At 45.3% G+C, this 16,237-nt stretch overlaps 1 protein-coding gene across 1 annotated transcript; it reads right to left on the reverse strand.

Annotated features, from left to right (window-relative positions):
• Positions 1–9,349: 9,349 nt before the first annotated feature.
• Positions 9,350–14,065, reverse strand: zdhhc1 (zinc finger DHHC-type containing 1; the record flags this gene model as incomplete). The annotated part of the gene is made up of 4 exons (XM_038306606.1): positions 9,350–9,950; positions 12,017–12,095; positions 13,325–13,433; positions 13,986–14,065. Coding segments are annotated over 4 exons (741 nt in total), but the record flags the coding sequence as incomplete, so codon positions are not given.
• Positions 14,066–16,237: the final 2,172 nt, after the last annotated feature.

The following is a 16,237-nucleotide window of genomic DNA, read 5'->3' on the forward strand; positions in this document are numbered from 1 at the left end:
AACGCAGATAAGCCCCGCCCCTTCCGCAGACACTCTGCTGCTCCTCTCCCTGACTGTAGGTGAGCGCAGACAGGAGGCCTCTGATTGGTCAGATCATCATCCGCTCTACTCTATGCGTATTTCCTGTTTGGTTCCTTACCGGCTGGTTTTGTCTGTCTGACCGCCATTGTGGAAAACGACTGGTGAAGATGGAGCAGCTAGCAGAGCGAGGAGCGTGAGAACGCTGGGACCCTTTTCCCACCTGGATCTCCGCTCTTTTTGGCCCTCATGTCCCTCCGTTGTCACACAAACTTGCCCCCACTTCCTCACCGCCTCAGCCGTATCTAGATCCACAGCTAGTTCCTGATTGGCCCTCTGGCTTTGTGGCGTGGAATAACAGCGCAGACCACGCTTCAATATTGGGCAGAAATCAAAAATATCTGCTGCTGGAGGATAATCAGGCCTTTAGCCAAAGGTTAGCATTAGCATGAGTAACCGGCTGGCAAGAAGTATAATTAAACAAAGCCGTATTTGAAGTTAAGAAAATCCTCTCCCAAATAGTCACTCTTCCTAATAACTAAGGTATTTACTTCGATTAGCAGCGCAGTGACTGAGCAACTCACTCAAGTACATTTTGGGAGAAATGCCTTGTAAATATAACTAGTTACTTTTTTAAAGTAACGTGCCCAATGCTAATGCTAAATCTTGGACCATGGTTAACTTGGAAGCTGCACTAGGTGCTGGCAGGATGACCCAATGGGGCCGCCCCAGAAATAAAATGTGCAACAAAGCAAGCCAGAGAGGTGACTTCATAGTTTTGTTTCCATGGTGATGGAGAACAACAGCAGGGAGCAAAAGCAGGAAGCAGCTGCCACTGTCTAACGGCATTGCCTTGTCCAACATCTCAAGAAAAACCAGGAAGACAAACTGATGTGAGCAGAGACATTAAAAAAGGACTGCTTTAAATACGACCCGCCCCATTGCATATTTACATTTCACATCTAAAGAGAACATGTAACGTCTTTTTATCCTGGCCAGCCAGACTGACTTACACCAGTAGAAGGACTTAAGAACTGGACTGATGTTCTCAACTTTCCTCCTTTTAGGCAGACCTGTGGACAATTCTACTAACAATGAATGAACAATGAATTAGCTTTGAAGGTCCTGTTGAGACATTAGTCCTTTAATCCTGGAGATGTTCTTTAGGGGACAGAGAGCCAACATTGTTCACATGCGAGTCCATAACACCACCCAGGTTTGAAGCCTGTGGTGGTTCCTACCTGTATTAACTGAAGCTGTCTGCAAACTTTAAAGGCTCTCTCTTTGTCCAGAAATGATTATTATGTTATGATTCAGTCTTTAGTTTTGATATTTTGACACATTCATGCATTGGTTCCTTAAAGGAATAGTACACCCAAAACATGATTAGCCTTCATTTTCTACTCACCCCCATGCTGAACAACACTCTGGAGTACTTTTTTGATATCTCAAATGCATCTGGAGATCTGGGAGGCTTCTTGCTGTCTGCTGACATTCAAATAATGGAGGTCTATGGCGCCCGAGGCAGAAAGGTCCATAAAAGTCCACAAAAAACGTGTCAATATTCCTCCATACTGCTCGTCCAATGTATTCCAAGTGTCCTGAGTGGGTAGCGTCCATAATTTACTCGAAACGAAGTCATTTAGAATGTTTTTAGAGCACAAACAGTAGTGTATAGGATTTCCTGAAAGCGCGTTCACGAGTCTACGGAAACCGCGGCAGACCAAACCAGATGAAAGTGCGCATTCAGCGTCTGCTCTGCCGATATTGCAAGCGTAGAAGAAGAAATGTGCTGTTTACCTGTGCAAAGAAAGAAACAACGAAAGAAAAATGTCTGAGGACTTCAGTGTTGAGGAAGAGCATGAGTTCTTTGCCGAGCTGAATGCGCACTTTCGTCTGGTTTGGTCTGCCGCGGTTTCCGTAGACTCGTGAACGCGCTTTTAGGAAATCCTATACACTACTGTTTATGCTCTAAAAACATTCTAAATGACTTCGTTTCGAGTAAATTATGGACGCTACCCACTCAGGACACTTGGAATACATTGGACGAGCAGTATGGAGGAATATTGACACGTTTTTTGTGGACTTTTATGGACCTTTCTGCCTCGGGCGCCATAGACCTCCATTATTTGAATGTCAGCAGACAGCAAGAAGCCTCCCAGGTCTCCAGATGCCTTTGAGATATCAAAAAAGTACTCCAGAGTGTTGTTCAGCATGGGGGTGAGTAGAAAATGAAGGCTAATCATGTTTTGGGTGTACTATTCCTTTAATGTCATTGAACACTTAGATAATGGCGTTCTGTATACTGTGGTGAGCACCGCACCCTGTGCAGCTGGTCATTGTTTGGAAAGACTGTTAATGTTGCAACAGAACTTTTTCAATGTTGCCACTCATGTGAGGGTTGGGATGGGCCTGTAGGTCTGCAGTAGCAGCTTGTCTAAGTTGCTGTTTTTCAACAGTTTACCAGTGAATGGAAACATGACCAAAGCCAAAGGGTTTCATGTCCAAACAAAAAAAAAATGCTGCAACTTTTTATTTTAGTAATTTGATTAACACAATGGTTCCCAAATATTTCTTGCTGTGCCCCCGTTTAGTTAACAAAACGATGACCTCCTCATGGAGCTGAACAAAGAAAAACCAAATGAGGTAAATTACATGTTGCAATAAAATAAAGTTTCCTTTAATTCACAAAAACGTCCCTGTTCTTTGACTGTAACACAAGTTAACCTTACGAATAAATACATTTAAGTTTTGCTTCATTTTCTCTTATTGTGGGTCATTTATTTAACCCTAACCCCCCATTTCAGTGTAATTTCTGTTTTGCTTCGTCTCTCATTCTTCTTTTCATGTTTCTGAATCTATAGACCTCCAGCTTGTTTCTGCTTTAATTCTGATGGGTTAGATGTTTTGTAAATCACTTTAGTCTGTTATAGAAACAAACTTTGACTTGATGATGACATCATCATGCCTGCCTGCTCTGCAGCGAGTTTCATGGACACAAACGGGAGGGTAATGCTTGTGAAGACAGCTGGTCCGAGTTATTATGGCAACCTGTCCTGGTGTTGTTGTGTCATCCTGTTGGCCGTTATGCCTAATTCACTCTTCAGAAACCGCAGCCTGGCCTCACGCCGCCTGCGTGCGTGTGCGACAGGTCCCTGGTGTCACTCTGTGAACTTCCCACGGTTCCAGCACTGTGTGTCTGTGTGTGCGCGTCTCATACTTTACGCTGCCCCTCCTTCGTGATTGACGTTGTTTTGATGTTGTCTCAGCTGGTTGCCAGGACAACCCTTCCTCACATGTTGCAACGGCACACACACCGATGATATCAGCCTGTCAAAATAAAAGCCTGAGGTGCTGCTGATGACTGGTGGATCAGATTTATTGGGTTTAATGCGTCGTCAGGCGTCAGATGGAGACGAGCAGCCGCCTAATGAAGCCACATTAGGAGGATCGGCTGTCAGGGAGTCATGTGGACCGGTCCTGGTGAAAACTGAGGGTCTGTCAGCCCTGTGGTAGTGAGCAGACTGAGAATAGAGGGTTCAGAAATGATCAACAGGCTAAACCTCTAAATTAGTTTTAAATGGAACTCATTGATCCTGTCACCCAGACTAATTTTTCTGGTTAGTTTTCTGGTTCTGGCTCACAGCTATAATAAAAACCCAACATTTAGTGTCTCAGAAAATTACGTTCTGTTCTGTATCTACAGTCATTTTTGGATCTGGACTCACGCTGGGACTGACTGGCATGCAGGAGGTCAGTCTTTGGTTGAGATGAGGTGTTTAGGAAGTTCAGCTTATTTTGAAAGCAGTCTTCAGGTCATCTGTTGGCTCTGGTGTCACTCATCCTGTCTGGACCATCATAGATTGTCAGAGGGATTCTGGTCAGACCAGTAGCCGCTGTTAACATGGAAAATAAAGCAGGTGCCTTTAGTGTGATGGCCGGCACTCAGTCAGGATCCCAAAGAGGAGGATTTATTAGAGGGAAAGGTTCCTAAAGGTTCTGGTAGTTTGCAGGATGGACTATTGGCTTCAGAGAATCCAGTGGAAAAGAACCGTCCAAGACATGAACACATAAACTGAGTTTGTTTCATTACCTTTTCCAGACGCTGGATCTTTGTTTTCTTTCAGCTTTACTCTGTTTTTTTCAGGGAATAAGAAAATAAAGTTGGACCACAATCCTGCTCTTTAAAAATAAAAAGATAATTTTGAAAATTATTTTATATACATTCAATCGTAGACAGAAATGAAAATCCTGAGGTGTTTAAGTTGGGCTTTCCCCTGTTCGTTCCTGGTTTTAGGATTCATTTGGTGCTTTTGGACCTAACTTTGACTCCGTGTTCATTACAGAATCAGCCTTGCTGTGATTTCAATCTTACCATTCTGAAGAAAAAAACAAAAACTGTTTCCTGCGGCCTCCTTTGGCAGTGGAGCTCATCAGGTGCTGTGGGATGATGGTGCTGAAAGCTGAACTGAAGTCCAGGAACAGCATCCATCGTGGGTGTTCCTCTCCTCCAGGTGTGCCAGGCTCAGGTGGAGAGCAGCAGAGATGGCGTCCTCAGTGGAGCGGTTCCGTCGGTAGGCGAACTGGAACGGGTGGAATATTGGCGGCAGACTGGAGACGATGTGTTCTTTAACCAGCCTTTGGAAGCACTTCATCAGCTTTTTAAGTAGAGGACTTTTGTCACTTTGCAGATCATAATATCTAAAACACGCACCTCCATCAGACCCTTCACGTTTTTCTGGCTACATTATGGCTCCCTCTGCAGACCACTGGACTCCGAGGTCTAGCATTAAAGGTATAGAGGAGGATTTTCGCAAAGTTTTGAAATTTGTACATCTCTCCACTATAACAAAAATGCACATGCACAGCCCTGTACCCGCTCCCAAGAGGCAACGTCTATTACATGTGTGCGAGAGCGTTCACAAGACCATTCCTCCTGGTGCACGCTCTATTTAAAAGTTGCTGTTTGGGGCCTGGAGGGGCCTGGAGGGGCCTGGAGGAAGAGCGGGCCACCTGGTCCGTGGTTTTGGCTGGGGCTGGCTGCGGGGCCTAGGTGGCCTGCTGGTGGCGGGGCTGTCACCTCTGCTCTCCCCAAAGAAGGTTGGATGGAGGGGCATGAAGTGCCTGGTTGAAGGTTTTTTTTTTTTTTTTTTTTTTTTTGTTCTTTTCGGGGGGGGGGGGGGGGGGGGGGGGGGCGGTTCTGGTTGGGTGGCCGGCGCGGGATGGGTGGGCCCCGGTCCCGGGGGGGGCTCTTGCGGGGGGTGGTCCGGTCCGTGTGCGGGGTGGGGGGCCGGGCTTGAAGCAGGAAAGAGATGGGTTGGTGTGGCGGTGTCGCCGCTCCCCTCCCCTCACATCCGGATTTTAGGTTCACTTATGGGGTCATCCGATAGTCCCGGGACCGACCACCGGTGTCACCGGGTTTTTGGTCCTGGTATTATTGGATGTGAGTGTTATGTGTGAATGTGTGTCTGCGTTGTTATTTTCTTTATTTATTATTATTATTATTTTATTCAATTTTTTTTTTTTTTTTTTTTTTTTTTTTTTTTTTTTTTTCCTGTGGTACGAGTGGGGGCACTAGGGAGGGAAGGCATGATTGAGATGGTGTGTTTTTTTTTTTTTTTTTTTTTTTTCTTTCCCAGGTTGGGGTCTCAACCGCACCCTCTCCCAAATACATCTCAAGTCTCCGCTAAGTGCGGAGCCCATTCCCCCCGTCCTGCTCTCCCTCCGCTGGCTGGCGTCGGGGCTCACCGGTGCACTGGTGGAGCTGGGGGTGGATGCCCGGGGGACTGCTGGCTCATTCCTGGCGGCCTCTCCGCTGGCCCCGGCCGGCCGGGGCTTTGCTGGGGCTCCTGTCTGGGGGTGGGGTGCCCTTGGGGCCTCGGATCCCTGGGGCCTGGGACTGGATCCGCTTCGGGGTGGGGCTGGGTGTTGTTCGGGGATTTTCGGGGTCGGTGCCGGTGCCTTCGCTACGATGCCGGTTCCTGGGCGGTGTTTCTTTCCTATGCCGGTTCTGTGGTATCGGTTCGGGGAGGGGGGGAGCTGCGCGGCATGGTGGGGTGCGGGTCTTGGGTCCTGTTTTGGGCTCCGGTTTTTCCGCTCGCACTTCTCCTCTTGCCTATTTATTTTAATTGTAATTATTAATTAATTTATTTATTTACCTATTTTTTTTTTTTTTTTTTTTTCTCTTCCTCGGTGGGGGGGAGCGGTTGCGGGCGGGTCGGTGTCTGGTGTCCGCTGTCGCATTGTGGGGGCCCCTTTTTTTTTTTTTTTTTTTTTTTTTTTTTTTCTCTTTTTTTCTTTGGGGGGTTTGGCATGTCTGTTTTCTCGGGGGGCAGGCGGGCCTGCTGGGTGGGGGTCCTGCTGGCGGCGCGCCGCTGGTGTGTGGGGGTCCGGGCGGCTCCGGCGGGGGTAGTGTTGGGGGGCCGGTCTGGGCGGGCTGGCTGCGCTGGCTGGGTATTCGGGTGGGTTTTCCCTCCTGGAGGCATGGCGGGGCTGCTCTGTTCCCGCTGATCGCGGCGGGTGGGGCTGCGGGGCGGGTGGGGGCCTGGGGTGGCTATGACCGGCGCGTGGTGGGGGGGCCGGGGCGGCGGAGCTGCTCTGGCCGCGTGTCGGGGCCTGGTGCGGGCTGCGGGGGGGGGTGGCGGACGTGGCTGGGCTGCTTTGGCATCGTCCGGTGGGGGGGGCGGCGCGGTTCGCTCCGCTCTGGCTTTGTGCTGCCCCTCGGGCTGCTGGGGGGGGGTGGTTGCGCCGGCTGCGGTCTGCTCCTCTTGCGGTTTTGCGCCGGGCGGCTTTTCTGCTCTCGGGCTGATTCTGTGCGCGGTGTGTTTCGTTGCGCGCTGTTGGCATCGGTCTTGGTGGGGTGGGGCTGCGCTTTTGGCCGGGGGGGGCGTTTTGGGGGGTGTCCCGCGGCGCTCGTGGCCGGTTCGCGGCGGATGCGCATGGGCCCCGGCCGGGGGCGGGGCCGTCTTAGTGTTTTCCTGGGTGGTGCGGTCGCGGTGGGTGTTGCGGCCGGTCGCCGGGGCTTGGTGCGGGGGCGGGGCGTGTTTCGGTGCTCGGTGGGGCTGGGGCGTTTCGGCCGGCGCCGTGGGGGGGCTGGTGTTCGGCGCCCGGCCCTACTTCGGGGTGGCCGGCTGCCGGCGGGGCCCGCGGACTCGTCCCCGCGGCTCCCCGGGGCGCCGGCATGGCGGTGGCTGGGGGGCTTCCTCGTGGCTGTCTCTCCTCCTGCCTTGGCGGGGTCTGATTTCCGGGGCTGGCCCCGCCTTGGTGCCTTCGCTTCTGGGGTCCCCTTGGGCGCCTGGGGCTTTGGGTCTCCCGGCGCTGGACTCAGTGCTCTGGGGGGTGTGCCTCTCCGGCTCTCCACAACCACTATTGAGCATTTTTTTCTATGGTTAAAACTTTACATGCACAAGTTCACCCTCACAAACAACTACAGGTGCTAGGCTTCAGGTACTAAGAGATTCACTTCCAAACAGAAACCCCACATTCATATCTTCAGGTAACACAGAGTACATGTCAGACTTAATAATATTACTTTAGTGATAGTTTCAAGGTGTTTGCTTTATTGTATATCTCGTACCATGTTTTTTGGTTGTGCTGTTCTTTTTTTTTTTTTTTTTTTTTTTCCATCTCATTACAGGTGTTGAAGCAGACTGAAAATGTTTTGTCATTGTCTCCTTCCTATCTCCTCTTTCTTTCATCTTTTGTCCTGTTTTTTTCTTTTTCCTTCTTCTTCTTCTGTTTTTCTGCTCTACTTACATTGCAGTGTCCATATGAACTGTAAAACTCCCTGCATAATTATAATAAAGCAATTTATATACATGAAACAAGTGGAGCGGTATGCACCGCTCCACTTGTGAAAGTAAAATCTGTTGGGCTCCTTTTGGCATCAAGACAATTATTCTTATTGCCACCTTGCCAGACAGGACACTGTAAAAAAAAAAAAAAAAAAAAAAAAAAAAAAAAAAAAAAAAAAAGTTGCTGTTTGCATTTGGGATGCAGGATATAATCGGCCCCCTATCGGTATCGGCCTTAAAACTGAATATCGGACATCGGCCACCCCACCGATATTTAACCCGATATTTGATCAGCTTCTGAGTTTCTAAAGTCTAAAAAATATAACTTCTAAAGACGAGGGAAAAAATATTGAACCATTAAAATATCCCAATATCTTCATATGCTGATATATTGCCATTTAAAAACACCATATCAATCTCTTTTACTAATGAAATATTGCTATATGTCATCGTTATGCTACGAAATCCCCCGAAAATTCACCAAATGTTGCCATATTTTTATATGTTGATATATTGACGCGGTATCGATCTATTTTACTAACAAAATCTCACAAGAATTTGCAAAATATCACGAGTTTGTAACAGAACGATGAAATGTCACGAGATTTTGAAAGTAAAATAGATCGATACCGCGTTTTTAAAAATCAGTTTGATATCAGCATATGAAAATATATTTGAGTATATTATTTTTCAAAGTGTCAGAAATGGATAACAAAACTGCTATTTTCAATGACTACTTATTTTTGTCCAGCTTTAACATCGGTATCGATATCGGTTATCGGCTACATGAGTTTTAAAATATCGGCATATCGGATATCAGCCAAAATCCCAATATCGTGCATCCCTAGTTTGCATCGCTCATACAAGCTTACTTTCTAAAAGAAGAGCACGTAGGACGGCCTTACCTAAACGCATCACCAGAATGATTGACAGTTAGGAGGACCACTTATTTTGATGATCCAGCCGGAAAAAGAACATCCTCCACTAGAAGCTTTAAGGAGGAATATGTATTCGGAAATTTCCCAGCATTATCAGTAGACACACAGCAGCAGTTGCTGCTCGATTAAGTCAGTTTATTAAACCATTTTGCTTTATAAAATGTGTTCTGTGTTCCAGGCTGTTATAGATATGATCCCCGCTGGTTAACAGATTTTATTTTCCCCACAGCAGAAGTTTCGTTTTTGTAACATTCTCGTTAAATTGTTGCGTTGGTCTGACTGTCAGACCAGCGGCTCTGCCTTGGTCAGACCTCAGCAGGCGGAGCTGCAGAGAAGCTCCAGCATTCTGCCCGGTCCTCCTTCTCCAGTTGCAGGTAAGCAGGACTAAAATAAAACACCTGCAGCCTCCTGAGCAAACCTGCTCTGTTTAACCTGCAGTACCTACTTTAGCACCCTGGGGGCGCTCCTAACAGTTAAAGAAATGACAAATAACACAAAGTTGTGCTCATTGAGATAAATTATAAAATATATTAATCAAATTTTATGTCTCCAGCCCTGAAATAAGGAGGCTGGGCTGCCAAGGAGCCGATAATAATCGGGGGGGAACACACACAGGGAGTCACTTTGTCCGTCAAATAAAAAAAATCATGTCCAACTTTAAATAAGAGCGGACCCTTTCAGAATAAAAGTCCCTTCCTTTTCAGCAGAGACGCTGAAGAAGGTTCCGGTCACCGCTGGGAACCCAGAGACGTCCTGGATGCAGGTCTGGTTCTGGTCTGCTCCCAGCCCAGACCAAAGTCCTCACCAGGCTCTCCACTCGACCGACTTACAAACACAGACGGAGGCTGCGTGGACGCCATTTCAAACCTCAGCTCGGCTGGGTTTTTATTGGCTCGAGAGGAGGAGGTCTTCTTCTTTGCCCTGGGGAGGGGGGATTGCTGCTGAACGCCCCGGATCAGCATGCGGGATGATCTGGAGGCCTCCCCGGCTGCTGCGGACGAGGAGGAACCCAGCTTGGCCAGGGCCACCGGGATCTCCTCCAGGGACTCTGCGGAGTCTGAGTGGTACTCTGCCGGAGGGGCGGCAGCCTGGACGGAGCCCAGGGGGGGGGCCAGGGGGGGCAGGGAGGCCCTCAGTGGGAATGCTGGGAAAGGAAGCCGCTGACCCAAGGAAAAGGCAGACGTGCTGCTGGGCTCTGCTGCTGGAGCGGAGAGAACAGGGAAAGGGTTTATACAGGAATAAATAACCACAATTTAATGTTTTTACTGATCTTAGAAATACTTTTAATGCCATAAACGTGTAACCATGACTCTATATAGACACACTACTCAGAAAAAATAAAGGATCACTTTGTAATCAGAGTAAAGCATCAAGTTATTTAAGTTTCTGGGATATTGATTTGGTTGGGTTAGTAGCAGAGGGGGGTGTTAATCAGTTTCAGCTGCTTTGGTGTGAATGACATGAACAACAGGTGAACTAGAGGGGCAACAACGAGACCACCAGAACAGGAATGGTTTTACAGGTGGAGACATTTTCCCCTTTTTTCCCCCCCTCTTTTCTGACTCTTTTTCACCAGTTTTGCATTTGGCTACGGTCACTGTCACTACTGTCAGCATGAGGCGCTACCTGGACCCTACAGAGGTTGCACAGGCAGTCCAACTCCTCCAGGATGGCGCATTAATACGTGCCAGAAGGTTTGCTGTGTCTCCCAGCACAATCTCAAGAGCCTGGAGGAGATTCCAGGAGGCAGGCAGTTACTCCAGGAGAGCTGGACAGGGCCGTAGAAGGTCTACAACCCATCAGCAGGACCGCTATCTGCTCCTTAGTGCAAGGAGGAGCAGGAGGAGCACTGCCAGAGCCCTACAAAATGACCTCCAGCAGGCAAACAATCAGAAACAGCCTCAGGCCTCGTCCACAGGAAGTCAAACCCTGGCCTAAACGCACTAATTTTTCACCAAACCAGCCTCTCATCCATACGAAGCCGGCGTTTCGGGGGTCTGTAAACGATCTTTTTTTTATTAAGCCTTCAGAGTGGGAAGATTCTGAAACGCCGTTTTCGTGTTTCCATCTTTAAGCTCTAACTGTATTTTTTTTTTCTTACACGCATGCGTCATAGCGTCGCCTCTAAACACGCATGCGCGACACAGTATCACAACAACAATGGCGCCGTACTGTGTTGAATGGTTGCTGCTCATGCTACTCACCCTGCTGTCGGGCTTACAACAGAATCTTCTTCTTCTGGAATATCTCCAGGAAGAACAGAGCAATATCGACCACATAGTTCAGCACCTGAATTTGACTGAACCACCAAAATGGACCCGCAGGGCAACCATGTATAAATATTACTGCACATGCCCAACATTTCGTCGCCTATTTTTGCTTTGGCACCACAGCGCCACTTACAGGCCTGGCATACATTTTGCAGCGTTTTCATGCATTCGTGTGGACGATCACATTTATTTTACGTCTCCGTCTTTACGACAAACGTTCTGGAAAATATTAGCGTTTCGTGTTCATTTTGACCTCGTGTGGACGGGGCCTTAGTGCTAGCAGGTTCCCAATGGGAAATTCCATTATACAATGATGGACAGATGATCAACAGTAACGTAATCAACCACGTGACCAAAGCGCACTTGGGTGACAACAACAATGGCTGCCGCTGGAGAGTTGAGGTGAGTAGATTCTGCTATTAGGTCTGTTCTAGAAGATATCGACAGCAAATTAATTTTAAAAGAGGAACAGAGAAACGCGATCAAGGCTCATCTTCTTATTCTAGGCGTGCAACTGCACGCTTTGATTTTTGTTGACAACAACTATGCGTCGCTTAACATACGTCACGCACTCCGTTGCTCTTATTGGTTGTAGGTCTATCCAATTGAGTGCAGAGGCATTTTTTTTCCTGGTTCGTTCGAAACACGCCCCATAATCACAGCTCTATGGAGCAGCATCAGACTCATTCTGACTAGAATTGAGTCGGACTACGTCAGGCTAGAAATACACCTCATTTTAAGACATTTTTTACTTCTTTCTAGATGTTTTTTGCACTGTACAACCTGAACTGTGGTGCATTCAAAGACTTCAGCTCTGTCGGACAGCCGAACCTCACGCCCTGCTGGAGTAACATCAGAAGCCGACAACATGTTTATAGCATGAAAAAAGATTTCTCTGAATTTGACAGAACTCGTTCTAAAACCTCCAAATCTCCATGCAGCCATAAAACCAGGCGTGTGTTTGGAGACAAGACAGCAGAGACGGGAGGGCCCTTACCTGGGGGCGGAGCTACGGGAGGGCAGTGCTCTCTGGTCAACTCAGCTGGGACTCGGCGTACCTTTTTCTTCTTCTTCTTCTGTGGTTAGAAAAAGATTTAACAGCTCAAACAATACAAAGAACTACAGCAAGGATCTAGCAATATAGTGAAATATTATCAACGAGGGCAAAAATGTTTAATATTGACTTAGTTTGACCTTCGCTGTTAACAGGAATCAGTTTGATTATTTATTTAAAAACAAAAAAAAAAATTGTTCAAATTGATTATTTTCTGAAAACAGTGAACTGTTTTTAAGGCAGAGGAGCTTTACAGGATGTTCATGACCTCATTGGACCCGGTCTGACATCACATGTAGGTTACCAACAGAGAAAACCTCCACTCTGATGGACTGGAAGCTGCTGAGCTATAAATCTTGAGCAGCTCTCTATGTTTTGTACTCAGCTGACTTTTCATGCTGTCTCTAAAGGAATGAAAGATTTTTTCCAAGCACTAAGCTCACTTAGCTGATTGCTCCTTCCTGTGTTTCCAAAAAGGCCAAAGTAAATAACCCAGTCCTTCTTTTCACTGTAGACAAGCCATGATCTGCTTATCTGTTCTCCATTTTTCATTTGGATGAAATAATAGCTGCATGAATCATGACAGCAGACAAGATAGAGGAGAGCAGGAGGCGGGGTTACCAATCTACTCGCTCTGGAGAGCAGAGTTCGCTGCTTTTAGATGTTGTCTCCAAAGTCTCCAGTAGCAGAAAAAAGTCTCTAGATTTGGCGCTAGGAGCTTTTTAGAAATCAAAGTGCTAGAGGGAACTTGAGGCCTTAAACCCCCCCCCCACCATTTAGGGCTGCAACAACGAATCGATATACAGTGGATATACAGATATATATGTGGATGTACAGACACATTTCTCATGTAAGTTTGCGTAGTTTTAACACAAACATTTATTTTTCATATTGCACCAGTACAGTTAATGAGCAACCTGTACTTGTGTGCTTGTTTGTTCTGTCTATAATGTTTATTTTGGAATAAAGAGGTTAATATAAAAAATATTTTTTGTCCGATTCATCGATTAATCGAAAAAATAATCGTCCGATTCATCGATTTTTAAAATAATCGTTAGTTGCAGCCCTACCCCCATTACAGGAATAATAAGGGTTTCAGTTTCAGCACTCAGACACTGAAGATTTAACCCCAAACCTCCTTCAGCTGCATCCATCTTTAACCGATCAACTGCAGCTCTCTAAAACATTTTCAGGACTATTTTCTGAAATTAATCTCTGAGTAGATGTAGTGCAGCGTGTTTGTGAGCTGACCTGTGTGTGTCGATGCGTGTGTGCTTTCCGCTCTGCAGAGATGTTGGGCGGAGCCTCCTCCTGAGGGACAGGGTTAGATGCGCTCCTTATGCTGCCGTTGGTCAGGAAGCTGAAACAGAGACCCCCAATAAGACCCCCTGATTGGTTAAAACGTTGACTTCAAGTTGGGCACTAAAGGTGCAGTTTCTACTGCAACCACAAGGAGGCACATGATGAGATGTAAATGAGGAGGATCTAGAATAAAACTCAGACTCATCTTCAGAGATCTGGGTCAGAATGTTGCTCCTAAACAAGATTCAAACCACCAACAGAAACATGACACTCAGTCCCACTGATAGTGAACGACTGATAGTGAGAACAGCAGTCTTCTGTCAGTCAACCTCAAGACTAGTTCCAGGCTGACACCACCAGATGGCGACAGACTGAAAAACTGCAGTTGTTCTTTCTTTACAGCTTTAGCTACATTTCTGGGCCTTTCAGAAACTTTAAGGTTGAATCATTACGTTTAGAACCATAAAATATTCTAAGGAGAGTCTGAACAGAACCACAGAACATCATGTCTGTTCCTGCTGGCCCTCTGAACCAGTCAGAACCAGTCTGAACCAGTCAGAAAGGACTCCAGACCTTCTGCTCTGGAACCAGAACAGGAGGAAGGACTCACTCTGTGTCCCTCTGGGCAGGGGGCTCCTGAATGTCCGGATGAGGGTTGGTGTAACCTAGAGTCCCTGAGTGGTTCTCATCCTGTGGGGGGGAACAACAGAGAACTTTCAGCCCGAATGGTTCCAGGTCCAGCAGAACCTAAATGTTACCAGAACTACATGTTTTTCTAGAGTCGGGTTTATAAACAAGGTAAATCAAAATGAGAGAAACATTTAGTTGATCATTTCTACTGTTAGGAGCTAAACTAAAGGAAAACAGAAAGTTTATCATCATTTAATTAAACTTTCTATTTATCATGGATCCAAAATTCATTAATAAAGGATTCTAGTTCTTTAAAAGCAGTTTGAGTCACTTTCAGGGTGAAGCAGCTGGGTTTAAGTTGGCTCTAGTAATCAAACATGTAGATCTGGGGTCCGTTTCACGAGGCCAGTTTGCAAAATTAAACCTGAAAACATGGAAACTCCGACTTTTCCGCTTCACAGAGAGTTATATTAACATTCACCTCAGAGCTAATTTGGTCAGTAGCAGGTTTTCTTCAGTAAACACGGACCGCCCTGTCTTTGCTCTCCTTACAGCAAATAACGTTGTTTTATTTCCCCATTTAGTCAGATTTTTGTCGTAGTATTGTGCATAAAAATACATATATATCATTCCCAAGGTCCGTTACACACATTAGGTTTAAAAACAAACTTTGAATGTCTGTTTGACGACGATCTTCTTAAAGAATAATAAACACTTTTTCAGAGAATTAAATGTTTTTAAGATAGCATACATTTTAAGTCAAGCTGATAAATGTCAGAACGGCCTCCTAAAATGTGTAAACATTACTAGATGTATAAAACTTGTTTCTTACCAGAATAATTTTGTTGACTTTCACTTTTTAAAATTCAGTTTCTGATACAAAAATGTAATTTAGAAAATATATTATCAAGTGGGAATGCTTAAGCATTCCCACTTATTGTTTTTCTGTTTTTCTTTATTATTATTATTATTATTATTATTGTGTGAATGCTGTAGGCATTTTTTTCCAATTTTGACTACCACTGTTTTCTTTATGCTGATCAACCGACACATTTTAAATAATTTTCCAATTGTTTTGCCAAGTCTTGACATTTCCACATATGATTTTAAAATGTTAATACTTATTCAATACCATCGTCCTCAACATTTTACTTCCCATCCTTAAGCTACTAATTTTTTCTTCAACCAGATAAGATTAAAGTTTTTCTTTGTAATTTCTTTTCTACTTCAGCTAATTTCATACTTTTCAGCCTATGTTGTGAACTTTGGCTTCATTCTGCTCTGTTTCTGGACAGGAATTAAGCTTTTCTGTTTGCTGCTAATTCATAACACGCCTGACATGTTTCTGGAAAGTAGGTAAACCCCCCTTCAAAATTTCTTTATACATTTTTCTAGAAACTTGGGAGACATTATATTAAGACCCTTCTAGTGCCCACATTCAAGACATTTTTTGATATCATGTATGGTTTGGCTGTGCAGCTTTTAAGATGAGTTTGTTTCTGCCATTTTACTGCCAAATGATTCTACCCTACAAAATCTTCAGATGATTCAATTGTTTTCTGCAGTTTGAAGTTTCTGATGACTTCCTATCACATTTTCATATGTTATTCAGGTAATTTCAGCTTTTTTCATTCAGCAAAAGCATTCCCACTTTGATGTTTCTCCGAAACAGCTTTTTCTAGTTATTATTATTATTCTTCTTCCGTGGTGCAAATTTTTGTCACGCTACTACTTCTGCATACTTTATGCTATTTCAACCATTCAAATTTCACAATATTCAGCTCATTTAGGACATGCGCGCTATGTCTTTTTGTATTTCTACCTCTTTTGCTTTTTAAATTATTCAGCTTTTTCTGCAAATTTTTGCCTCATTGAAATGAATGGCATTTTGCTAAAATTCTGCTAAATCTTCTGCTATTTTGCTCTTTAACTACTTCTGCATACTTTCAGCTAGAAACACCATTCAACTTTTAAAATGTTTCCGCATCTTTCTGCTATTACAGTTTAACTCGGCTTTTTGCTAACTTTTACAGTTTTGCTTCAGTGAAGCTTCAAACTTTTAAACAATTTTTAAAGATTTTCAAATTTATAATGGAAGTCTATGGACGGAATGTTCAGCTGCTAGAGTGTGCCACTCTAGCGTTTTCAAACATTTCACTTATGCCGAACAGCTTCAACTCACTCGCTCATCTTTTACTCTATCTAGATAAATTTTACATCAAAACGTAGGGA

This window comes from Cyprinodon tularosa, unplaced genomic scaffold, assembly GCF_016077235.1.
Source record: "Cyprinodon tularosa strain WSP-4 unplaced genomic scaffold, ASM1607723v1 ctg586, whole genome shotgun sequence".
NCBI lineage: Eukaryota > Metazoa > Chordata > Actinopteri > Cyprinodontiformes > Cyprinodontidae > Cyprinodon > Cyprinodon tularosa.